This window comes from Panthera uncia (assembly GCF_023721935.1).
Source record: "Panthera uncia isolate 11264 chromosome B3 unlocalized genomic scaffold, Puncia_PCG_1.0 HiC_scaffold_2, whole genome shotgun sequence".
NCBI lineage: Eukaryota > Metazoa > Chordata > Mammalia > Carnivora > Felidae > Panthera > Panthera uncia.
This window is the reverse complement of record NW_026057583.1, coordinates 3355063-3381400: the sequence shown is the minus strand read 5'-3', so window position 1 is coordinate 3381400 and position 26338 is coordinate 3355063. Positions and strand designations below refer to the sequence as shown.

At 46.7% G+C, this 26338-nt stretch overlaps 1 protein-coding gene across 1 annotated transcript in view; it reads right to left on the bottom strand.

Annotated features, from left to right (window-relative positions):
- The window catches only part of ADAMTSL3 (ADAMTS like 3), a 349469-nt gene that overhangs the window by 283080 nt on the left and 40051 nt on the right, over positions 1-26338 (bottom strand). Inside the window, 1 exon segment of the mRNA XM_049614336.1 lies at positions 18586-18705. Within this exon segment, the coding sequence (XP_049470293.1) occupies positions 18586-18705 (120 nt within the window).

Genomic DNA, 26338 nt, shown 5'->3' with positions numbered 1-26338 from the left:
AACCATAGTCCTGGGTGGTCTTTTTCCAATGGAGATCCACAGGGGTACAGTATTTATTCCCAGTGAATTTTTTTTAATTTTTTTAATGCTTATTTATTTTTGAGAGAGAGCGGCAGAGCACAAGCGGGGGAGGGACAGAGAGAGAGCGGGAGACACAGAATCCGAAGCAGGCTCCAGGCTCTGAGCTGTCAGCACAGAGCCCCACGTGGGGCTTGAACTCAAACCGTGAGATCATGACCTGAGCTGAAGTTGGGCGCTTAACCGACTCAGCCACCCAGGCGCCCCTATACCTTTTTTTACTCACAAAAATATTCCATTAAATGATTTGATCTGAGCAACTTTAAGGAGTAAAGCAAGTTATGATTTCAAACCAACTCTTGACCAGTTTTGTACTGATAGATGAGTATTCATACTGACCTTACTAAAAGGTTTCACCCAAACGTTCGAAGGAGGGGCATGGGCGTATGTGGGTTTGTGCAGGTGAAAATGAACACCTGAGTACATGCACTGCCCAAGCATGAATCCTGTAGACTTACCTGTTCTGAAAAAGGAATTTAAAAAAAAGGGCGGGGGGGGGGGTTCCACAAGACAACACAGTTTTCTCTATAAAAGAAAAATGGGAAGTTAAGCTCTGTCAGCATCTCTTAGTGAAGTTCCTCAAAGAAAAACTAGAAGGGGACTCCCCACCAGACACAGAAAAAGGTAGACACTCTTAAATAAGTATTTAGTCCTGGAGGTCAACTCCCCCATCCTTCCTGTTTGTGGAAATCGCCCCCAGCCTGCACAGGGGTTAGTCACTCCTCCGGAGTGCTCCTTCATCACTACTTAGAAAGAGTATTTATCATGTCCTCCAGATCAAAGTATTATATCCTCCCTTGCAGAAAACCTGAGAAAGCCACTGAAAAGGAAATTTAAAACATTCATAATTCCACCATCCAAAGACAACCACTGTTAACATTTTGAGGTGTCTCTTGATGTTTTCTTTCTGTTCATGTTATGAATAAAATTGGAGACTTGTAAGATTTTATGACCTGATCTTTTAAGTTATGGATGTAATATTAACATTCCCCATGTTATTTCAAAAGTGTAAATATAATAAAAATTTGTAATATTCCATCTTAGAGATCCCATAATTTACTCAGCCATTTCTTTACAAAGATTTGGACTGTTTCTGAGTTTCACATGTTATAAATAACGATGATATTAATGTATTTTTGCATAAAACATTTTGTTTCACTTAGAGCATTCCCCTGAGAAAAGTCCCAGGAAAGGCATTTTGCTGGATCCGAAAGTAAAGATAGTTTTGAGGGTCTTGATATGTTGCAAAGCTGCTTATCGAAAGCCCTGTATTTATTTCAGTAGCACGAGACACCTAATCTCTGCCCCCGCAAACTCCACCACGGGGTTTTCATACTTTTTCTTTCCTTTAATGTTACGGGTAAAAATGCTCTTTGGTCATTGCTTGAATTCACATCGTATCGCTTATAAGTTGGATCTCTCCTTGGGATTGCTAACCACTCGCTTTCCAAACAGAAGAATGGATTCTTTTCCTTTAAAATATTCATCTACTACCTTCCATTTTTCTTGCCTACCTGAAAAAACTTTATTTTGTATAGTGAGCAGTTTCACATCACTTCCATTACACGTCATTTTTCTTCAATTTTTCATTTGAATGTTTTTCGACAAATACCCGTTTTAAGCCTTCTAAGTAGACCAATCCATCAATACATTTCGTTTTCCCTTCATTGTGAGTTTCTTATTGTAATTTTTAGAAATTTGAGAAACATCTACTTTTATGGCCTTTTTATATTTTTATGGTTTAATTTTTATTTAACTCTTCAATCCATCTGGAATTTATTTTGGCATGTGGTAAAGGTTTAAATTAACTTTCTCTAAATAGTTAACCAATTGTTCCAATACCACTTGTTGAATATATTAAGTGCTCACATTTACTGAAAGTATTTGAGGTAAAATATTCACTTCTCCACCAGAGATTCTAGTGACATTATAACTTTTGAGATATTCTCATTTTTGTTATTTCCTACACAGTGTATCACTGTAGTTTGTATTTTCTCCTTGGTCGATAATTGCTTTAGGAGAATATCTTAAGATTTCTAAACGTTTACAGTTTGTATCTCAAAATATCTCCCCTAATGTCTATTCACAGTAGGCTCAGAGAATGTGGCCTGTGTCAATTTCCTTATCTGATTTTTTTTTCTATCTCTGTGTTTCCTAAATTCTAAAATGCCACTTTTCATAGTTGTTTTTTTTCTTTTTTCTTCGATTTTTGAAATCACAATGCAATACATCTCTTGATCAACACAGTGAGTGAGTTCTGGGGATTCTTTTTCTCGCGAGCTCTTAGTAAATCAAAGATGTCTTAAGACTTTTACTTCATTTTTTCGTCTCTTCCGTCTCACCTCTTTCTTGAGTCCATCGGTTGGCTCTCTGCCATCTCTACAACATAGTTACAGTCTCCTTGTCATCAATTTTATCTCCCTGTCCTTTTCTTGTGTGACTGGACTATTGACACTTGTCTCCACAGCTTTGATGTCTTGCTGACTCCAGAACGCTCGGTTTCTCCTGCGTCTTGATTTCACCCGAAATCATGCCTCTCCCTTTCCAGCCTTTGTCACCTCAGGCCACCCTGCCTCCTAGTCTAGTCTAAGCTAGTAAACTGGTCTAAGCTAGTTTCACGGGGGCAACCTCTTGTAAAAAGACAAGTCAGTGTCCCATGTTTCTTAGGTTTCTGGCTGTACACCTATTTTGCAGGAAGCCAACATCTAGGAGCGTTTAGAGAAGTGGAGGTCCCCTTCTCGCAAACTGCAGAACGTTTTATAGGTTCGGGGGTATTCCTTGCTTGTATTTCTTTGAGAGGCTGATCTATCTGGATCTGGGTAATAACCGAGTGGCTGAATTAGGAGTTGGGAAGGGAGATCTCTCAAAGACCCCTGGGGCAAGGAACCTTATTCACCCAAATCCTTTACTAAGGAATGCATGAGTCTGAATCACCAGGGTGCACATATGGATAAGACAACATGGCCGTTGGGTCCAACACCACAAAACACTCACGAATGATAAGGCCTGCCGGGCGTTTAATGATATTGCTGATCAGATGAACTCTGATTGTTTACAGTAAGATTTCCTATGGCACGTGGCAACAGTTGGCCCTAGCAGGTGTAGAGCCTAGCCGCAAGATCACGCATGGCAGGCAAAACTGAGCTTCAAGGCAACCTCCTACAGCGATGCTAAATAGCTCCAATCCCGGGTCCAGTCCACTTTGCTAAATTAAAGAATAAATATGCTGCATCTAAATAAATTACAACATTATGGAGAGCCTGGGTGGCTCAGTTGGTTAAACGTCCAACTTCAGCTCAGGTCGCGATCCCGTAATTTGTGGGTTCGAGCCCCGTGTCAGGCTCTGTGCTGACAGCTCAGAGCCTGGAGCCTGCTTCGGATTCTGTGTCTCCCTCTTTCTATGCGCCTCCCCAGCTTGCACTCTGTCTCTGTCTCTGTCTCTCTCTCTCAAAAATAAAGACATTTAAAAAAAATTTTTTACTTAAATAAATTATAAGATTAAAAAATAAAAATATAAAAATCACTAACTAAGCTGTACAGAAATATTTTTCTATACTCATCTGAACCTGGGAAAGAACAAATGTTTTTTGCATTTATTTTGCAGGCTTTTATTCTAATATTCTACAATAGAATCTGGCAAGTTTAATGATGTCTTTTTTTTTTAACTTAAAAACTATGAGTAGAATATTGTAAGACTGAACACTGAGGAAAAAATATACTTTTAAAACATTTTAGCTAAAGGTTTACACTAAGTTCATGGCATTATAAATCCATGTCTTAAAATGGGCTGAATTTGGGACACTTACTTGATGTTATAAGAGCACTATCCTGTAATGGGGCAGGAAATTAAGCTGCTTCAAGTCAGAACACAAAATAGACTCAACTTGTAAAATATGCTAATGGTAACACAGTTTCACTGCCAATAGCAGGGCATATTTTCTGTCATTAAAATATTTTAGTGCTTAACATAGCTATTTGGAGTGTAAGGCTCACTGACACATACTAACCTTTGTAAATGCTGACAATCCAATACCTTTTGTCACCAACCCCTAAATCAATGCTTCTCAAACATGTGCTAGTGTCAGAATGTGTGAACCATTATGGGATGCTTTTACCAGGCCCAATGGAATACGAATAAAATTAAACTTTACTTTACGATACTTGCAATGTTGGACAAAACAGAGAACTATTTTCTCTCATATTTCAATGTGACAGAGGTCAGGGGCCACACATTTAAGAAACACCTATAGAAGAGGCAACTAATTATAAAATGTTTTGCTGCTAAATTGATTGATTTTCTTGAGAATCTGATATAGTTTAAATTGCATTGTTTAATTTTAGGTATGTGATCTAGGGCAATGAGAAGTAAAGATGTTTTCCCTTGAGCAAGACCTGGGTTTGGTGAGGTCATTGCCTCCTCCAGACCTGCAGGCTCCTTACTAATAATGCAATGACACCACCTCATAGGAACGTTGGGTTTCATAAATAAACATAGGGTTTATTTTCTTGTTGTTTGTTCTGTAATTGCTATTTTTTTTTTTTAATTTTTACTCTGGACATTTTCAAGTGTAAAGATAGAATGGTATAAGGAACCCCAAGGGCCACTCACTCAGCGCCCCCATCAACAACCCAAAGCCAATCTTGACTCACCCACTACCCTCCTTCCCCCATTATTTTGTAGCAAATACAAAACATCGTGTCATTGCATCAGTAAATATTTTCATAGGCATCTATAAAAGATATTCTTCCTTAACATGATCATGATACTGTTTTCGCAGCTTAAAAATTAGCAATTGACAATAAAATATTAATTTTCCAATCTTCTTATATCATCAATGGTATTGTAACTCCTGTTAGTTAGTTAGTTAGTTAGTTAGTTAGTTAGTTAGTTAGTTAAAGTCAGGATCCAACTAGGGTCCATATATTACAAATGCTTGATGTATCTTTTAAGTTTCATTTGATCATTTCAGTTCCCCATCTACTCTTTTCTTTTTTTGTTGTGTTTTTTTTTTTCCTTTAAAATATATTTGTTGAAGAAACTGGGCTGTTTGTCCTGTAATGTTTCCCACTGTCTGGATATTGGTGGTTGCAGAACCATGGCTTGGTTTAACACATTTCTCTGAATGCTGGATTCCTTGTAACTGGATGTTAGATCTGGAGCCATGATTTTTACATGGGGCGGGGGTGGGGGGTGGGGTAGGAACCACAGAGGGCAAGAGTACTTCATAGATGGTATTGTGTTTTTCATCAAGAGACACACAATGTTTAGGTGTCTCTTTTTGTGATCTCATTAGCAGGTATTGATATACTGCGCTTAGAACCATCAGTGCCTTGGCAGTTGCAAAATGATCATCTCATTCTATCATCCCTTCTTTAATAAATGGAATACTTCTGTAAAGACATATTTTCCTCGTTTACCACTGGTCACTCAGTGGTACGACTGCACCCACCAACACTGATTAATGCATTTCACTATCATTATTAATTTAGGGAATTAAACACAGTTCATATATTTAAATCCTTTCTCGTTTTCATTATTTTTTTTTATTGTTTATTTATTTTTGACAGAGACAGAGACAGAATGTGAGTGGGTTAGGATTGAGTGGGTTAGAATGAGTCCCAGAGAGAGAGGGAGACACAGAAGCAGAAGCAGGCTCCAGGCTCTGAGCTGTCAGCACAGAGCCTGACGCGGGGCTCGAACTCACAAGCTGTGAGATCATGACCTGAGCCGAAGTCGGACGCTCAACTGACTGAGCCACCCAGGCGCCGCCATGTCGTTTTTATTCTTATTGATGCCCAGACTGTCCCATTTTATGCTCGTAAGAGCCTATGCCAAGTTGGCTCCTGAGTCCTTGTGATGAAGTTCTAGGAATCCTGATTACCAGAGTTAATTACATAATGTTTCCAGTCTCATTTTGCAGATTTCCATCCCCGAGCCATTGTCCCATGAGTCCCAGGTCCTGCTAAGTGGGAAATGATATTTAGAGACCATAATCTGGGCACTAGGGGTGCCGTTGCAGGTAAGCTAGTCATTTGGTCATTGTTTCTAAGACTTTTCAGTGAATGGAGCTAGAAAACACATCCTATTTTGTTACTTTTGTTTAAGATCAAATTCCTCAGGGGTTCTTACAGATACTTACAGTTCAACTTTAGGACTATCAAGTTTTCATTTCTCTTTTACACCCATCTCTCATTTCTCCCACACCAAGAAGCTGGGCTCTCAAGAATACCAGAAATATATTGGATGATCACTTTTGCATTGTTCATTTGCTTTATCCCACAATACCCACACAGTGGTCTCAGGCAGCATTTCAAATGCTGCCACCCACAATAAGATTACCATCGAAAGTTTTATCGTTTTTAGTTCTCTTTGTCCTTGGATATACTCACATAGAGTCAAACTTATATGTGTTAAAGTCACTTGGAATAATTCTTCTCTCTGTGCGGTTAATGCCACCAAATGAAAGCACAGATTTTTCTTTAGCTTTGTTTCTTTATTTTCGATTTGTAGAGATTATACTTTTTAAATCTAATGTCATTTTACAATTTTGTAAAAACTTCTGCAGATTCCAGAGTAAAATGTCTAAGACAGATGAATAGGAAGAAGTTTAGCTCCCATCCTTCTCCTCTATACCTTATTCTCTCTCTTCCCATATATTAGCTCTTGGGTTTGTTTTGTTTTGTTTTGTTTTCAACTCTCCACAAACTTCATCTCACCTTACAGGGGCCATGCTAATACTCTCTGTATTGGTAATTTAGTAGATGTGCTCCTGAAGCAAACACAATTGTTTTGCAAAGTAGCTGTAACTATAACGCACACGCAATATGCCTGTACATGGAGGTCACTTACTGAAGGGCAACTAGAATCTTATCTATATCTTATAATCTTCTCCAAAAAAGAAAAAGCCCCCACTTCTCTAGTCTTCAACTGGAATTGCATGAGGTACCCTGGAGACAATCCTTTCTCACATTATTATTCATCCCACACCCAGCACAGTGTCTGGCACGCTGTAGAGAGTCCCTCGATATTTGCTGAGGGGAACGTCTGAATGAGTCCCTGAATGAATAACCCTCCTTAGACTTCCTGCAGCTGCCAGCACGGACGCCAAACACAAAGGCCACAGTGCAAAGCATCATTTATCTTTCGTGGGCACAGCGTGTTTGGGATTAGGTTTTTAAATGGAGCATGGCTGCATTTAATGCATACATTTAACACATCACTGCTCTATTCGATACGTGTATATTTTAATGTAGCGTAAACCTAATATACAGGAAAAATTTTGAGTCCAAAACCTTGCCTTGTCCTGATCAGAAAGGAAACTCTGCTCGACCATTTTGAACTTGGCAGAATTAAAAGCTTGTCAGCATTAAATGCCAGAGGGAAGGGATCAAGAGAAGGCATCATCTAAGTGGACTAGGAGTACTGTCCTTGGTGACCTGCCATGTGGAAAGAGCAGAGAATTAGAGGCAGAACAGTGTCCAAAAAGAGAATGATGTGACTCTCCATCCAAGCCTCTGGACTAACAGTGTTTGGAAGAAAGAAATTATTTCCTCAGTTTCAGGTAGAACAGGATTGAACACACAGGACTGAACACACATACACACAAGAAAGAAATCCGGATAGACTCTGTTATGACAAAGGATAATGAACATTTTTGAAGAATTTCTCTTATTCCTTAAAGAAAACCCAGAAACAAAGGTATAATCAGAATTTTGTCAAGTCTCGTCACCCCTGGAAATAGACCTTCTATTCACTCTGTGTCCACGGGAGACACAGAGAAGTCACACAGGCCTGCTCCAGAATTGCTCTCAATCCAGAAGAAAGAAGATGTCCATGTAAATAATTACAAACCCAAATGAAGCCTTGGGGTCCCAAGCAAGAATGAGCTGCTGTTCACCAAAGAGCAGGAAAAAAAAAAGACTATACACTGACGACCTCCCTGGAGACGGATGGAGGAGACAGTACCTATGGTGGGCATTGCAGGAGTCACAGATGTTCACCGATGAGCTTGGCATGCCAAGGGTCCGGCGTAGGCAAAGGTTCAAGAAGGCAGGTCCGGTTTGGTTACAGCACTGGGCACATGAGAGAAATGGGGGAAGAGTGCCTGGGTGGCTCAGTCAGTTAAGCATCTGACTCTTGATTTCCACTCAGGTCATGATCTCACATGGGATCGAGCCCTGCATCAGGCTCTGTGCTGACAGCATGGCGCCTGCTTGAGATTCTCTTTCTCTCTCTCTCTCTCTTGAAATAAATAAAGTTGAAAGAAAAAAAAAAAAAAGAAATGAGGGACAAGAGAAGCCAGGTAGCCCAGGCCAAGCTACGTAAGGACGTCAATGTTGTTCAGGGGTTGAACTCTCAGAGGAGGGCACACATGGGGCCCGCTTAAGGTTTCTGACAAGGGATAGAACCTTCAACAAATAAATGTCCGCCAGGCATTTACTCTGTGCCAGGCTGTGAGTCAGATCTGAGAGTATAATGGCGAAAAGACGCAGAAGCCCCTGCCCCTAAGGGGCTCAGAGCCTAGAGGGAGAGTCAAGGGAGGAAATTATCACCGTGCTGGGGGCTGAGGATGAGTAATCGATGGGAGAACCTCCAAGGGGATGAGGGAAGACTGATGGAGAAAGTACTTCATTAGCTAGACCCAGCCCTGGGAAGGGAGGCATACGTTATGTGATGTTCGTTAATTTCTACACAACTCGAATGTATTCATGTAAGCAGCCACACGTTATTAACTTTCAGAAGTGGAAACCTGTCCAAAACAATTGTGTGTGTGCAGAATGACGAAGAGACTGGAATCACTTCTGGGAAGAGGCAATATTAAAGGCCATCAGTCACTGTCCAGGACTATCATTGCTGACCCCGGGGACGTGAGGCTCAGCAGAAAGTGCTCCAAACCTCAGATCCTGGACTGGGTTTCTTGGAACCGTTTGTGATGCAGCATCCCCACAGGGTTTGCTGTTTGGATAAACGAGCCACCCAGATGAGCACTAGAAGTTCAAACTGCCCAAGTGCCCACTCAGACCACAGCCGCCTTCTCCTCTCCTCACCCCCCGCCCTCCTACAATCCCCGCCACCACCCAGGAAGGTCACAGTCCGCTCAGGAGGCAGGAAATGCTGTAAGAAAATAATTCCTAAGATGCTAAAGGAAGGAAGCCAGCAAGCAAGCAGACCAAGTCTCACCTGGGTGGGAAGGGAAGGCAAGGACAGCATCAGGGGCTCCCCTGATGACATAATGACTGAACTAGAACACAAACAAGGGCTCGCATGAATGACAGGGGAGAGACACGGGGCGTAAGAGGCAGAGGGTGATGGTCCAAGAACTGGGACACTTTGCGCAATGTCTGCCATTGGAGAAGAGCCACGAGAAAGGACACGTAGGTAAAACCAGGCCCGGAAATTCACTGGGAGGCAGTGCCCAGAGGACATCCACGTGGGGCATCCCTAACAGCCACATGCTTGTCCCCCACTCGCCCTTGGAATGTCCTACCAAGTACAGCAGCCAGCAGCACCCGCCTCGGGACCACAGATCCCACTTGGTAACCGCAGCCCAAGAGGGGACAGTCAAGTCCAGGCTGTGAAGGTGGAGGACAAGTCCAGTCTGCCTGGGCCATCTTGGTCCCAAGAAAACCGGGACAGTTGGCGGCCCTACAGAAGCTTACATAACTCATACGAAGAGCGTTATAAACAGTAACTCAATATACAGAGCAACACAACAGACACTTTCAAGAAACTTCTCTACCTGGCCCCAGGCATCTGCCTGGCACAGCGATTTTCCCACCACCCGAAAGAGCCCTCAAGAATTCCTCGGCTCCCCCCCAATCCAGATCCAAGAAAATACGGTGTGTCCATGGAATGACCCGAGCCTCACAGAGCCTTAGTCCGTCAGGAGCCTCTTTGCAAGCCATGCCTGCACTTTTGCGACGTAGGCCAGAATTGGCCCAACAAAAGGAAACATTTCCAAACTCCAAATAAGCCAATCCAAACATAATGCTTAAAATCCCTCATGATAGGGAATAAATTCCATTATTGCCTCCACATCCAGCCCTATGTCTTTTCTTGCCGGACATGGCTCTCTCTCTCTCTCTCTCTCTCTCTCTCCCCTGGCCTACACATAAACTCACCTCTTTTTTGTGGCTCTCTCAATCTCTGGTTTTTCTCCTTGACCAAAGAAAGAAACGAGACGGCTCCCCCCAGCCCCCACCTCATCCTCACAGGAAGGCTACCAGTACAGCTCCTTGTCCCAAGTCCCGCATTTTTCCAAGATGGCAGACACGAACGAGACCTCTACCTTTGCCACAGCAGAATACCAGCCCTGGCATCCACTGCAGAGGAACTCGTGTTCGGCGGCAGAGATGAGAGGTTGAGAGGTGAGCGCACTTACTTTTATCCAAGCGAAGAGGGTGACGCAGTGGAGTTGCCTGAAGTGACCCAGTCTCGCGGTGCTTGAAGACAGAGCATCTCTGAGCAGGGACCAGCCTGCTCTCAGGGAGAAGGGATGTCTGAGCACAGACAGCAAGGGCATTGTCAGGACGGGACCCGTCTCTCAGCACTCGTGACTCGTCGGGGAAGCTGCATTTGGGGCTGTCTTGACCTTTACGCCACCCATACCCATCCCACCATCTAACCTACCAGGTGAAAGTGACAAAAAATAATAATAATACACAGTACCCCCCCCCCCCCCAAAATGAGTCTAGGAAGACAGCGTTAGAAGAGGAAAGTGTCTGCATAGTTCAAAAGCCAGAGCCCGAGTCTCCAATAACAGACCCCATTCTTTCATGCTTGAGAAACAGCTGATTTGCAAAAAGCTCAATGATAATGAAATTCAGAGTTCACGTGTGCCAGAGCCGGTCAGAACAGCATGTCCCGCCGCATGCACAACATTCATGTATTTGCTCTGTGCCTCGACTGGGAACAGAGTACGAGTTATCCCAATTAACACATTCTTGTCTTCTCCTCACAGACCATGAGCTCGCTTTCTCATTAGATCGCTAAATCTTTGGAATATTTAAGGAGCATAACTGCGTTTGACCAAGATTACTCACTAACAAAGGAATGAGCTATTCAAGCTCAAATGGCGTGCTGCTTAAAAACATTAGCCACACAGGCCAGAAACAACACGGAAACTCTCCTATCTGGAGAATACGCGAGCGTTCATTTTGACCGGGGAAGTAGCTGACAATACCCTATACGTGCGAGGGCTGTGTCTATCTTCCTCCACCAGAAATTTCAGAAGTTGGTATACACTTCCCAAGTTACAAACTATTACATAAATAACTTGGAAATGTCAAGTGATATTTCTTGAGGCCTGCCAACAGCTGAACCACCAGGAAGCTCATCGCCAAGATATTCGTGAAAAGTTCAGAAGAAGTTCCTTCGAGAAAGACGTACTCACAGCAAACAGATTTCTTCTCCTTAGGAAAAAAAAAATGCATAAGTCAATAGTTACATTAAGGAGAAGGAAAATTAGGTTTGTCATAAGGGTTTAAGAAAAAAGACTTTTAAAAGAAGTTTGGAAATGAGACTCTACAAAGACTTCGTTATTAATATATTATTATTACTACTAGTATTAAAAATTCATTCAAACATTTCTCTCATACTTTTCCTTCCCACAGATTAGATGTAAAAATGTCTTAACTAAGCTTAAGGGCAAAGAACAGGCACTTGGCTTTGCTACCGCCTTGGCTGTGTGATCTTGGGTAAGACCCTGTTCCTCTCTGGGGCTGGGGCTCCTCACCTGAAAAAACAGAATCCCTACATGTCCTTCCCACTCTGACTTGCTATAATTCCAAATGCCTGTCAGGGCCACGGACCCAGCCCTCCGCCTCCCCAGCAATGGAAACAGTAGAGAAAACACAAGTTGGAGAGGCATTTTGAACTCAGAAATCACACACAAACAGGCGGTCAATGGCATCCAAGAAAGGAAAGAGTCAACTGTGACCCCATCCATAGCATCATAACGCCTTAGGATTTTACAAGTACACAATTTTACAGACACGGAATGAGTCACGTGAGAGTCTGGGTTTGATTTCGGGAGTATAACTCAAATTCTTAAAAAGGACACCCGTCAAAGGCAAGGCTGGGGCAGGGCAAAGGAGGTGTGCGAAGTCAGATTGTAAGAGCTAAAGGGCATAGGGAAAAGTAGCAAGAGACAGTAAGAATTTGAAAATCAACTGGTCACTGAGGGAAGTGACAGATCAGAGTGTAGGAAACAGAATTTTTAACTTAAAAAAAAAAATCTTGAATCCACTTAAACGTGGGCAGTGAAGAGACAAAACACACGCCAAATTAGGGGCTCCTTACCTAACTGAAGGTAGTAACTGAACCTAATTGAGAAGGTCACAGAGGAGAAGGCATGATGGGTACAGACAGGTGTACAAGGACCTCTGCAACACGAAATCAAGGCATGTTCTGCATGGCTACCCGCTTATATCGGAATTCACCCTAGGTTAATTTGGGGGAAGTCAGAACCCACCACTAACTCAACACCCAGCCTTGTCCCGCCTGCCTGGAGTCCAAGTTATTAAAGCTTTGTTCTTCCTCTGTGTGTCTCGTCCTCGAAAGGTGGCAAGGCACACGTTACACCAACATGTATGCAGGCGAAGACCATGCACGCACCACGGGAAAACGAACATGGGCGCTGATTCCTAAGCGTGCGTAACCTCCTTTTATCCCACGATGGTTGCCAGTAAGAGGAAGCTTATTCCAGCAAACCCACAAGGTCTGGGAAGACACACCTTCTGTATTTCCCTACACCTAACAAACGCTAAATGCACACACACACAACAACGACAACAACAACGAAAACCCACAAAAATAAAAGACTACTTTGTGCAAGACAAAGAGTTTCGCTAACTTTTTCTTGTCAATGTAGAGTCTCCTTTTTTTTTTTTTTTTTTTTGACGTCCACTTATTTTGAGAGAGACAAAGTGCATGTCGGGGAGGAGCAGAGAGAGAGAGGGAGACAGAGAGTCCGAAGCAGGCTCCAGGCTCTGAGCTGTCAGCACAGAGCCTGACGCAGGACTCGAACCCATGAACTGTGAGATCACGACCCGAGCCGAAGCCGGACGCTTAGAGGACTGAGCATTCCAGGTGCCCCAAGTTTCGCTAACTTTAAAAAAAAAAAGAAAGAAATGACTTCCCACCAAGAAAGACTAGCCTGGAACAGACTTTTAAATCTGTCCCCATAATAAACTTTGGAGGCCCCAAGTTTAAAGTTTCAGTGCACTACAGGCGAGGATGGATGGTGAGGGCTGCCTTCCTCCTTCCCAGAAGGAGACACGGGCGACGTGACTGACCGCCACAACGGCCACAGAGAAAGAACAAACTGCACAATTCAAGACTCTGCTTCCTAGAACCGACCGGCCTTCAGCCATTTGCCTGTGAACAGGTCCTCCCTGGGATAAACTCCAAAACCACCATGAGCAATGACAAAAGAATTTACCCCAGAGGCTGGCGGGCTAACGAGTTTCTGGACCACAAGCCCTTCACCGAACACGGGTTAACCACCTTGTATGACTGATGCAACCAAATGTCAGGATGCTTCCATTGCAAGGACATGCTCACCAAATGGGAAGTCAGCGCCATTTTAACATCAGCTACCATGTTCCGCCCGGACTTTGAAGGAAAAATGTCGTTCCTAGTGTGATAATAATCACGTGTATAAATGCCATCGGCATAGCTAATTCTTAAGTCCTGAAGGTGCTAAGTTAAGAATGAGCTAAGGAAGCAACTCAGCGATATTAAGTCATTCCCTTGGGTCTAGTATGGTCTACGAAGGTTTAACAGCAGAAGCAGGATTACGAGGAAAGGAGATCATTTTCTGGGTGATTCTCTTGAAAGGAGCAGGCAGCTATATCTCAGAGGGGCAGCCTGAAATTGGAGTGCAGCAGTCTTAGTTTTTTCAAACATCTGTCTGGGTGTCCTTGAGTTGGTCACTTATACATCCAGAGTCTCCGTTTCCTTGACTCGTAAAACGAGGCGTTGAGCCAAGGTCCACGGCAGCTGTAAAACTCTATGATTCTCTAAGTAACAGTTTACTGTGCTGCTGGCAGGTCCGCCTTGAGAATCGGAATGATCCAATTAGCACTCTGCAGTGTGGACTATTCTAGCTGTAGTTTAAAAAAATAAATAAATAAACAAACAAACAAACAAAAAACCCAACAATTTCAAAGCGGAAGGCATCCGGATCATGCAACACAGTCACCTTGTTTTTCAAAACAAATGGAGAATCTGACGCTGAAGTCTGACGGCAAGGATGCTGAAAACCGTTGTTAAATTACGAGCTAATTCAGAGCAGAAGCAAGACGAGGGCTGCCTGACTACCAGCCGGTTTGCCCCGAACCACACGGTTACCCAGTTGGCTTCGGCACTGCTTTCCTGCACCAGAAGCCGCCTCGGCCCCTGCATGATCCATAGTGCGCCTTTTATGTGACTCATTAAACGCAGCCTACATCACAGCTGTGCTTTACTGGCCTCAGGGTTATTCGTTTTCCAGACACCTCCTCTAGAAGCCATTGGAAGGGTGACCTTAAAGGTCTTCGTGGAAAGTGGGCCAGGATGAAATACTCGAAAAAGCCCTACGAGGACGGGTGAAGACGGGAAATATCGATCTACCACCTGCCTGCTTCCCATTTCATCAAACGAGCGCTCTGTGGGTAGGACAATCCTCGGGAACCCAGTCCCGATGCTATCACTTCCAGAGGCAGGCTGCAGCCTCAAGGACAGAAGCTCTCTGTGTCACTCTGGCTTCAGGCCGCTGCCCCAGCAGAAAGGGGCATCTGCACGAATCTGCAAGTGTGACAGCACAGACACCAGCCTGGACGGCCACTCGCACCCACCCGCACCTGTTCCTAGCCAGGCAACGCCAGCAGGTGATGGGGGTGGGGGGCGGAAGGTAGGTGACAGGTATACCAGACAACTGCCCCCCCCCCCACCCTCCGGATGTGGGCTCGGTGAGGGAGGGACAGCCCTGAAAACCTTTTAGGGACAGCTGGGGAATTTCTGAGCCAGGAACAATGCCTCATGCCACCGAATTCACTGTGGTGTCCCAGTACGGGACGACTTGTTCCAAAGAATACAACTTACAGGGACGTCAAAGCCTAAATTATGTCAGACCCGCCAACTTGTCAAATCTCTCCGACATGATGCCGTATGAGGGAGGCCAGACACGTGTGGGTACGTGCCATACGACTCCATTCATGTAAAATTACAAATAAAAAGCAAAAGTATAATCGTGACAGAAGCCAGAACGGCGTTATTTCTTCAGTGGGAGGAAACTAGGGTGTTGCAAACGCTCCATTTCTTGATCTGGGCGCGACGACACAGGTATAAAGATATTTAAAAATTCGTCAAGTTCTCCCCTTCAGATACACGTGCACTTGCCTATACCGTGCCATGCCTTAATAAGTTAATTTAAGTATGGCTCAAGGTCCCCCGATGCCAATGGAGAATATGCCTCTTCCTCTCCTGCAGCATAAGCACAGCTGAGATTCTCCGAATGGGGCCTCTGCAAAGCGCATCAGTAATAACAGTATCTACATTGAGTGCTTCCATGCAGCAGGCCCTGTGCAGAGACACCTGTATGAATTACCTCCATTCAGCCTTAATGCGTTTCCACAGGGTAGAGACCGTCCACGTCTGCATTTCACACAGGAAGCGTGACGTGCGAAGTGAAGTAACGGGTCCAGAGTCACAAGGGAAGTCAAGCGGTCACGTGTCACAACAGGGATTCAAAAGCAAAGCAATGCTCTTAATTGGTGTTCGTGTTTCACCGCACGGTGCAGACCCAGGGCGGTTCTCTCACTAGGCGAGGTTGGACTCATTCTCTCGTCCCTCTGCCCGAGAGGCTCCCCCTAGGACGATGCAGCCAGCACGCTCAGCGTTAAGAGGAAAGGGAAGCAAGGCATGGGGTGATGGATCGTCTCTAGCTGAGAACATTCTGGAAGTTCATTCGGGAAACACACCGAGTTTGGTGCAAAGGCCTGTGCAGCCTGTTTGCTTGGTCTTTGTTAGCAGAAAGCAGGTGCTGTTATCGACTGGTTCTAGTGTGACCTTATTCCTTTCCCTTAAGGGAAACACACGGTGGGGAGAATACAGAATGTTTTCATATGCTATTAGCTGGGGCTTTTCGGAACACCATGTCTTAGGACAACATTTCCACAGTATGCCACACACTTTTAAGGTCTTCTTTAGGCCTGGGGTGCCTGGTGGCTCAGTGAGTTGAGCGTCCGACTTCGGCTCAGGTCATGATCTCACAGTTAGTGGGTTCGAGCCCTGATCGGGCTCTGTGCTGACAGCTCAGAGCCTGGAGCCTGCTTTCGATTCTGTGTCTCCCTCTCTCTCTGCCCCTCCCCTGCTCACACTCTGTCTCTGTCTCTTTCAAAAATAAACATTAAAAAAAATTTTTTAAAGAGTCTTCTTTAGGCCTTTTGAAAAGGCTGAGGGAACTTACTTTCCTCCAGCTCGTACACTGTTATTATATTAAGGATAATGTCTGTAGAACCTGGAGCGGGCATTAACCACTCTTTAATTAAAAAGTACGTAGCTCATGGTTTTCCAGATGCCCTCTTTTATCACGTAATGCCTTCTCAATTAGTTCCCTGAAGTTTTCCTATGAAAACCTGTTGGATCATTGATTTCTCGATTACAAGGAGCCATAAATTACAGGCCCTGTAAAAATCCACCAGGGAGAAGGGCAGAAAGCAACTTAATGAGAACGTAGCAACCAGGCCCCAAAGCCCATCCAAAGTGTTAACTGGGCCCCATTATGTGAACACGGGATCATCCCTTGCCCAGCCCTGCTGCCCACAGTAACTATTCACACACTCATTTCTCAAGACACTTGAAAATCCTGATTGCATGTCGAAATTTTTTATTAAAAATTGGTCTCGGTGCAGCCGGGGGGGCTCAGTCGGTTAAACACCCAACTCTTGGTTTCAGGCCAGGTCATGATCTCACGGTTTGAGGGTTTGAGCCCCACATCGTGCTCTGCACTGACAGTGTGAAGCCTGCTTGGGATTCTCTCTCTCCCTCTCTCCCTCTGCCCCTCCCCTGCTCTCTCTCTCTCAAAACAAACAGACTTAAAAAAACAACTAGTCTTTATCTCACTCCTGCCCCTGAGCCCCCGGGTAGCTCCCTGCCCACAGGTGGGTCCCCGTGAGGCTCACCCCAACCCCAGCCCCACGGCCAAATGCCCCGAGCACAGGCCACTCAGCAGCAGCTTAGAGGATCGGAACGGCCTGCCCACAGCCGGACCGCTCCCTGCTGTCACGTCTCACATCTGCCCACGCTGCCAGAGCCTCTGCTCCTGAGGAGCACCTTCCACCTGCGAACCAGCTGCTGCACTCAAGCCCGAACTTGCCAGCTTTGACCACACAGAGGAGGACACCTCGGTCATAGGCCCGTCCTCTTCCACCCCATCGTGTGCCCTGAGAACACAGTGTAGCCCCGTTCCGCATCTGCACCCGGCCCTGTGGGTACCAAGATCCGCCAAATTCTCCAAAACCCTCCCCTACCGCCCGGTGAATTCAGGCCCTACCGGCTAGAACCCTCTGCATCTGGCAGAGTTGACCCACACTGCTGAAGACAAGGTGTGAGTGACCTCAAAGACGTGTATGACCCTTAACGCCGTTAAGGCGACAACGTGAGCCTCGAGTGGAAGAGAATCACGGCGCCCAGTGCCCAGCTTGCATGCCTCCGCCAGGCACAGCCTTGTTCCACAGTGAGCCGTCGGGAAGTCCTTGAAACACACACACACACACACACACACACACACACACACACACACACAGCCACCCCTACCCTGTTCCCTTCTGGAAAATGGGCTTGGGAAGGAAAAAAAAAAATCAATGTCGGCACAGTTAAAAGAAAGGAGGTAAAAGCTAAGAGAGAGAAAAAATTAATGCCTAATCAGAAAACAGTGCTCTTTGAGAAACTTAACAGAAGACCACAGGGGAGGGGAAGGTTAAAAAAAAAAAAAAGTTACAGAGAGGGAGAGAGGCAAACCATAAGAGACCCTTAAGGACTAAGAGCAAACTGAGGGTAGACGGGGGGCGGGGGAGAGGGGAAATGGGTGATGGGCATTGAGGAGGGCACTTGTTGGGATGAGCACTGGGTGCTGTATGGAAACCAATTTGACAATAATTTATATTTAAAAAAACAAAAAGAAAGAAAACAGAAAACAGTGCCGTTGGACAACTTCAGAACTGAATAATAAATTTGGTGATGAGTAAAATGAACGAAGCCGTCATGTATATTTCTGATGAAAATAAGAAAAAGTGACTCAAGCCAACCTCCCCACCAGAGCAAGAGCCACACATTGTGTAGGAAATTGTATACAAGCATGGGCAGGCCAGCAGTCTCGGGATCCCTCCAGAGAGTCAAAGGCGTATTGTGTTAGCTGTGCCAAGGGGGAAAATACAATTATTTTGAAGTTATTTTTGAGAAACCACTTCCTGCCCGTCAGCAAATGGCAAAGCCAAAGGTAAGCTCTTTTATGGGGTTCTTACCTGGTCATCATAGCGGTAGGTGAGGAACTGCTCCCCGGTCGTGTCTTCGAGGAAACTTCCCTGAGGGGAAAGTGCAAACTCAGGAAGGAAATATGCTCCTGGAGACTTCTCTGCTGCGGTCTGAAAGGCAAGGTCACCTGGTTACAAACGAGGCTCCAGTGAGCACCCCCGAAAAACCGTGATTGTACCCACTAAAGTCTGTACTAAGAAAAGGGAAGTGACCTCTCTTAGTAAAGGCCAAGGTGAGACGCACCAGGTGTCTGTGTTGAGGCACCGGTAGGCTAGGATATCACACAGCTTCACCTCAAAATGGTGCACACGGTTATTTATTCCCCGACACCTGCCCCCTCCCCACAACCCTCCAATGACTCAGCTACAGTGTGGTTAACTTGATTATTTAAAAAAAAATTTTTTTTTTAATGTTTATTTACTTTTGAGAGAAAGAGAAGGAGAGAGAGAGGTATGAGCAGGGAAGGAGCAGAGAGAGGGAGACACAGAATCTAAAGCAGATTCCAGGCTCTGAGCTGTGATCACAGAGCCCGATGCAGGGTTCAAACTCACAGACCGACAGATCATGACCTGAGCTGAAGTCGGACGCTCAACTGACTGAGCCGCTCAGGCGCCCTGCGGTTAACTTGATTATTAAGTGTTGTTGTTACAAATCCATTGTTTCTAGGATTTTCTTTCTTTTGCTTCCTTCCTCCCTTCCTGTCTTCCTTCCTTCCTTCCTGTTTTTGTTTGGTGAAGGAGTGAGAAACAAATTTTTTTCCCTACTACAAAAGAAATCCACATTCATCGAAGAAACCTTTGAAGATACGGAGGAACACAAAAGAAAACAGATCGCCCCATAATCCCTTCAACCTATAATAACCACGTTTAATTGTTTTGGCATATTTCCTTTGAGACTTTACTTTCTCCTAATGCTTTGTATGTTTATGTAAAAATCCAAGATGAAATAAATATGGCTCTTGCAGGAAGACTCCATTTGGTTCAAGGAAAAGCTCATACGCTGGCGTCTGAAGCATTAGACATAAGCCCCCGCCGTCAGGGTTGAGGGGAGTCAGGAGGGAGGACGTCATCTCTTAGACACTATGGGTTGGGTACAACGACCAGTGGACTTGCTACCATCACTTGTCATCACCTCCAGCCTGGAGAAGCCCAAGCGAGAAGGTGCTGGAGGCTACACGGTGTCTCCCAGGATCGCTGCCTTGACTGTGGAAAACGGATGAAAGAGACACGGGAGGTGGGGAGCCCCCAGTGTGCAGCCCCATCCAATCCAAGGACACCGATCAAGGACTACGTCTCCCACAGGGGACCTCACTCTGCCTGCTTGGGCAGGAGTTAAGAATCCAAGAGGCCACAGGTGTTACTCTGAGGAAAACACTCTCTGCAAACAGGAAGAGTGAGCAATAAAAGCACCCCTCAAATACCTCTGCTCCCCCAATGGTCACATTCTCAAACTGAAGCAGGAACTCTGGTTAAAGCAAAACATCCATTTGAACACCACGCTTTAAGAAGAGAAAGCAGGGGCGCCAGGGTGGCGTCAGGTCAAGCATCTGACTCTTGGTTTCAGCTCAGGTCATGGACTCGCAGTTCGTGAACTCGAGCCTCGCGTTGGACTCTGTGCTGACGGCACAGAGCCTGCTTGGGATCCCCCCGCCCCCGCCCTTCTTGTGTGTTCACTCACAAGCTCTCTCTCTCTCAAAATAAATAAATAAACTTTAAAAAAAGAGAGAGAGAAATCAGTATGTGATACCTTTGTGAAGGCACATAGAACAGATAACTCTCTCTTTTGGTTAGCCCTAGACTGTTCACAAACATTTCAAGATTTTCTTATTAAATTTCATTCACACAAGGGTTTCAGCACCAACTGGGTGACAGGAATCTTCCCAGAGCCATGCATCCCCACGTCCCCCTTGCTTTCCCTCAGAGTGGTTTGCTTGAGTCTGGATTACTCTAGTCTGAAGTGAGGAAAATAGGAAGATCACCTGTAAAAGTTCTGTTAAGCAGCAAAGCCTCCCTTGACACAGGCCTGTCACCTCAGTGTTCAGACCACCGCTGTGTTCTGGGCAGGTTTTCTCTATCATGCCAGCTTCTGTGGGGAAGGCTGTGTTGCCAAAGTTATGGGGTCACTTGCAGCCTGCAGCAAAGCCAGGGTGTTAAGAGTCTGGCAGGGAAGTCTGTCCAGGCCCCGCCAGGGGTACAGACTGCATCTATCACACCCGGCCAGCCAGCGTTCTGATCACTGCTGGACATTATCTCTAAGTAGCCTGGGAAGGAAAAGGAAGAGGAGCTAATACCACAGACCCCACAGAGACAACATGGCTCTCACACATCTTAGTGCTCTCTTATGGCTCTCAACATGAAATACTAGAAAAAGCAAAAACCTCTCCAGTACTAACGTTTTCACTCCTCGGTATTTATTAGCATAGGAAAAAAAATAGCTTGATTATAGCTATGGCTGATTACCTTCTGCTTTCTGACCTGCTTTTCCAATCTTTCAATTTTATCAGGCTTAAAAAACAAAAGTGAGGGGTGCCTGGGTGGCTCAGTCGGTTAACTGTCCAACTTTGACTCAGGTCATGATCTCACAGTTCACAAGTTTGAGCCCCGCGTCAGGCTCTGTGCTGACAGCTTGGAGCCTGCTTCAGATTCTGTGTCTCCCTCTCTCTGCCCCTCCCCTGCTCATAATCTGTCTCTGTCAAAAATAAAGGTTAAAAATTTTTTTAAATTAAAAAAACAGTGAGATGGGAATAAAAAAGTCCATGTGGAAATAGGAGGTGAATTTAATGATACAATTTCTTACTTCTGTGTATGTTTCCTGGGAAGTCTGAATATGTGTCAAAGATCAATTATTCTCACCAAAGAAAAACACATCTAGGTAAAGCTCAGGGGAAATCTTGCATAACTGCGAGAAAATGATGGACTTCATCTTAAGACAGTTCAGGTAACCTGATTACTAAAATGCCTAGCGAATAGTCCATGAGAATTAGTTGCTGTAATTGTGACTTGCCTCTTTTGCCTTCAGTGTTCATAGAATGATAATTTTAAATGCCTAAGGAGACTTGCCATGTGTGCCTGGCACCACAGAGCAGAAGCCAGGCCCAGAACCCATGAGCAGCTATGTGTGAAGACACAGATCTAGTTACCAAAAGTGGGGGGGGGGGGGTCGTTGGGAGGTGTCTGGGAGCATCACCTGAAAACAGCTCCCTGAATACAAGGGGCCCCCTACTATAGTGATTTATATTTAGTGACCTATACATTCCACATGTATTTACTGAGCACCTACTATATGCCTGGAACCATTCTAAGAGCTCTGGGTACACTGAGGAACAAGAAAGAGGAGGTCCTTGTTTTTATGGAGGTTGCCTTCTAAGGCGAAAAGACACCTAGTATGTAAACAAATCCATAAACAAGAGGAAGAAAGTTCTACGTGCTCTAAAGGAAGCAAACAGGGTGATAGAGAATAAAGTTGAGTTTGCAGAAAGAGTCAGTGAGGCTGATCCCATGTGGATGAAGAAGAGAGCAGCTGAAGGGGAGACAAGAGAGAATGGAAGGAAGAGGCAGGACATTCAGAGCACTGTGGGCCCAGGCAAGGGGTTAGAGAACCACCAGGAGTATCTCAAAGGTTGACTGCTTCATGGAGGATGGGTTAGAGGAGGCAGCAATGGAGCCATAAAGACCAGCTGGGAGGCGGCTGCACTAATCCAGGTGAGAAGAGATGACTCCCCGGACGAAATGATGCCAGTGGAGAAGGGAAGAGCTGAATAGGCCAGAAGTAGATCCTCCAAGAGTTGTTGGTGGGTGAGAAGAAGGGAGGAATCAAAGATAATTTCTGGGGTTTTGGCCTGAGCAGCAGGCCATAAAGGAACACCATAGATGGGCAGCCCCAGCAGGAAGAGAGGGGCAGAGAGGTGATAGCTGTGTTTGAGTCGCGTGACGTCTGAGACGCCTTCGTGGCATTGGGTTGGCTGTGTCATATGCAAGTCTGGAGCTCAGAAAAGCAGTCTCAGCCTGAAGCCAGAGATCTGGAAGTCACTGTTTACGTTTTCATATATACACACCTCCCGAAAGAGAAAAGAGACAAGAGGGCTTTGTCTGGGACCCTCCACAATTCTAATGTCTAGCCGTGAGTAGAGGAGGAGCCAGCCAAAGAGATTAAAACTGGTAATCATTTAGAGAGGAATAAAGGGGGGAAAAAGACAAATATGGGACCATGGATGGGTTCAGCATCAAATAGAGCAACCGACTACCTTGAACGGCCCTGGGAGACTGAATAAGATGAGACCAGAGATGGGTCCACTGGGTCTGGCAAGAAGGAGGTCATTGTTGACCTGGACAAGAGGAGGTACAGTGAAGTTGCAGGGACCACGGAAATGGTTTGAGGAGTGGATAAGATAAGAGGAAGAAGAGACCAGGAAGGGACCCTCAGAACCGGGCAACGGCTAGAGGGAACGCGCAGGTACGGGCAGAACTGGTAAAGACGGGAGAAACCAGAGCACGTCTGTTGGGTTATGGGAATCATCCAGTGGTAAGAGGGACCGTGGAGGAGACGAGACACTGCAGGTGCCAAGCCCTTGAGAAGATAGGAGGAATGGGGTCCACGTTGTGCGTGGAGAGGCTTGGCTGTCATAAAGGCGAATTAAGTCTACCCCACCACACCCACTGGCGGACTCCTGACTTGGACCCTCCGTCTTCCCTGGGCTTACTCCTTAGACACCCTTCTAATGGGGCCTGAGATCACGCACCTGTTTCTATCACCCTGCTTCCCAAGTAGGCTCTCTGGCCTCAGAGCTGCTGTTTCCTGGGCCTCTCTGGAACCGTCCCACACCTGAAAGAATGCATGGCCCACATTTTCTCCCCACCGGCTGCTCTTCGCTGGCAAGGTGGGGCCGTCCTGAGCCGGGCGTCTCTGAAATCTTCTGAGCTTCCTTTTGTAACACCACGACACTCCTCCGTAGCCAGAGCATTCATCGCTGTGTTTCTAGACTGTTCAAAACATCTACAGACCTTTCATAAGCTCCTTTCGTGAGCTTTCTTTTTTTCTGCTTAAGCTCAGGTTGGGTAAAACGAGGTATGTTTGCCCCACGTGTTATTCCTGCCCAGGCTTCTGCCTCTCCTGCCAGGACCACGTTGGTGCTGCGTTCTGGGGGAAGTTCCCTAAGGCTGAGAAAAGGGTCTCTACCACGTCTGCCGTGCCCCCACAGTAGGTGTGTGGGCAGCGGGAAGGAAAGACTGGCGGACCGCACGACCCGAGCCCCGCAGGCCAGGGTCGGCTTGCTCAGCAGCCCCAGCTCCAACTGTAGACGCTCAGCGTCACTGGTCCCCGGGCCAAGCAAGCGGGCTCAGGGTCACCGGTCCCCGGGCCAGGCAGATCCTTCTCCACACCCACACCCACATCCCAGTCCTTGTTACTGACAATGAAGACTACACTTGGGGCGCCTGGGGGGGCTCGGTCAGTTAAGCGTCCGGCTTCGGCTCAGGTCATGATCTCACAGCTCGTGGGTTCGAGCCCCGCATCGGGCTCTGTGCTCACAGCTCGGAGCCTGGAGCCTGCTTCGGATTCTGTGTCTCCCTCGCTCTCTGCCCCTCCCCCGCTCAAGCTCTGTCTCTCTCTCTCTCTCTCTCTCAAAAAATAAACATTAAAAAAAATTTTAAAAAAAAAAGACTCTGCACTCGACTCCTTTTATCAAGTCCCTTACTCCTGAGGAAATTTCCAATCATTCTGGAGTTGATTCTATAGCTTTGGTACAGCCCAAGTCCCTTCCCTGGGATGGCAACGAGGCCGCACCAAGGTCACAGGGCACGGCCATGGCTGCCTGATGTCTGAAGAGCTGTACTGTGTCATCCCAGGGTTATGAACGCCCAGCACTTGAAACGACCTTCTCAGGGATCTAATCCAGCCTGTCTACCTCAGAAATCCTGCCAGACACCCTGCAGCCTCTACTTGAATACCTTTCATGATGAGCAGCTCCCTCCCTACCAAGGCAACAGGGATGTGTCAGAATCTAGCAAGTTCATAGACGCCCAACTGGTCAGAAGAGGTCCACTGCTCCCCAGTGGAGGTATGAGGTGCCCTGGCCACCAGCACTGCCCTCTGGCCGCCCTCTCCCCCAGCCGCCCCCTGCACCTCCCCTCCAAACACACACATGCTGAGCTGGGTTCCAGAGTCCGCACACAGTGAGCATCGGAGTGCCAGAATGACAGAATGCGAGGAACTTTAGAGATGCTTTAATCCCAGCCCGCATCTCCGACCGTCCAACAAGGCATTCATTAGAGGCCCTCTGGAGAGAAAGCTGGGGAAGAAGGAAATGAAGCCTACCGAGCATCGCTGTCAGACAGCGTTTGTGTAGACGGTCTCATTGTGTCCTCACATGCACCCTGCAACATGGGTGCCATTCACCTCATTTCACCCGAAGAAACCCAGACACGGGAGGGCAGGTGGTCTGTGCAGGGGGGCACGTGAGCTCCCAGCTGCCAAGGGCAAGTTCACCTCTGTTTGGCTTCCCTGCCTCCCTCTGGGGAAACCAGTCTGCGGAAGAGTGGGCCTTCCTTCGGGAGAACCGGCTGAGTTCACTGGTGGCTGCAGCACCAACATCGTCACCCAGAAGGCAGCGGACTTCCTACGTGTCAGGGGGGTGGCAGTGCGCGGCTCCTCGCGGGACGAGGTGACCCAAGATGTCAGGCCCTTAAGTAGCGAGAGTCAGAGGGAAGGCAGGGGGAGGGAAGCCGGGCCAGGAAGCGTGCAATCTTCCCAGGGCACAGATCCAGGGCCCGGAGAGAAGCTGCCAGAATGCATCATCCCCCCAGCCACTGTCCACAGCTGCCGAGTCACCAGGGACGGGGTCAGGAAGAATCCAAATGGCCCCTCCAGGGACTGTGAATCTGAGACCTGGGGATGCAGCTGTGTCCCCCCCCCCCCCCCCGCCGCCCCGTCCCCCTCCAGCTGAAGGCTCTGACTCTGGCAGGAGGGAGTGAATATGTGATGGCAAGTCAAGGACCAGATTTCAGTGTCCCAGGCCTCAGTCTGTACTCCATAAGGATGGGGAATGCCTATCAGGACTGAGCAAAAGGTCTGGCTGACATACCAGAAGGAGAGAGAGCCAGAAGGAGAAGAGGACGTCCTACAGCACAGAATGGGGCCCCACGTGCCTCAAAAGTCAAGCAGTGACTTCTACACAGTGTGACTCCTGTTTAAGCACCTCTCCCAGCTTGTTCAGAACACACATGTGACATGGAACATCCATCTCCCTCCCTCCGAACGCCACGCCGCTAACCTCTACAGACTCACGCTCAGTGAAGGCCACCAAGCCTCTGAGCCACGTGCCACTGCGAAGCCACGACCCCGCAGTCTGAGAGCCAGACCGCACCGTTCCCCGCCGTCCACACTCTCAAGACCCTCCGGCCCGTCGAGGCTTTGGATCCCAGCTCCATTGACCGACGGCCACGTCGCTGTCGCGTGGCTTTGTGTCAGCCCAAATCTCAGCAGCACGCCCTCTGTGCATCCTTCTGACTGCAACACACACGGAGCAGGAACAGGGCCGGTGGCCGGGCCCCTTACCAAGCCACCAAGAGCCTGTCTCCGGGCTGACGGTCCCTTCATTTCAGATGTCTCCATGTCGGCCACTTAGGGGTTCAAGAAACACCTTGCCAGATGCTTCACATCCGCAATGATACAGCCCACGAAGTAAGGTGGTACACGGGAGAGCCGAGATCCCACCAGATCTTAGTAAGGTTGGGACAGAAGCGAACC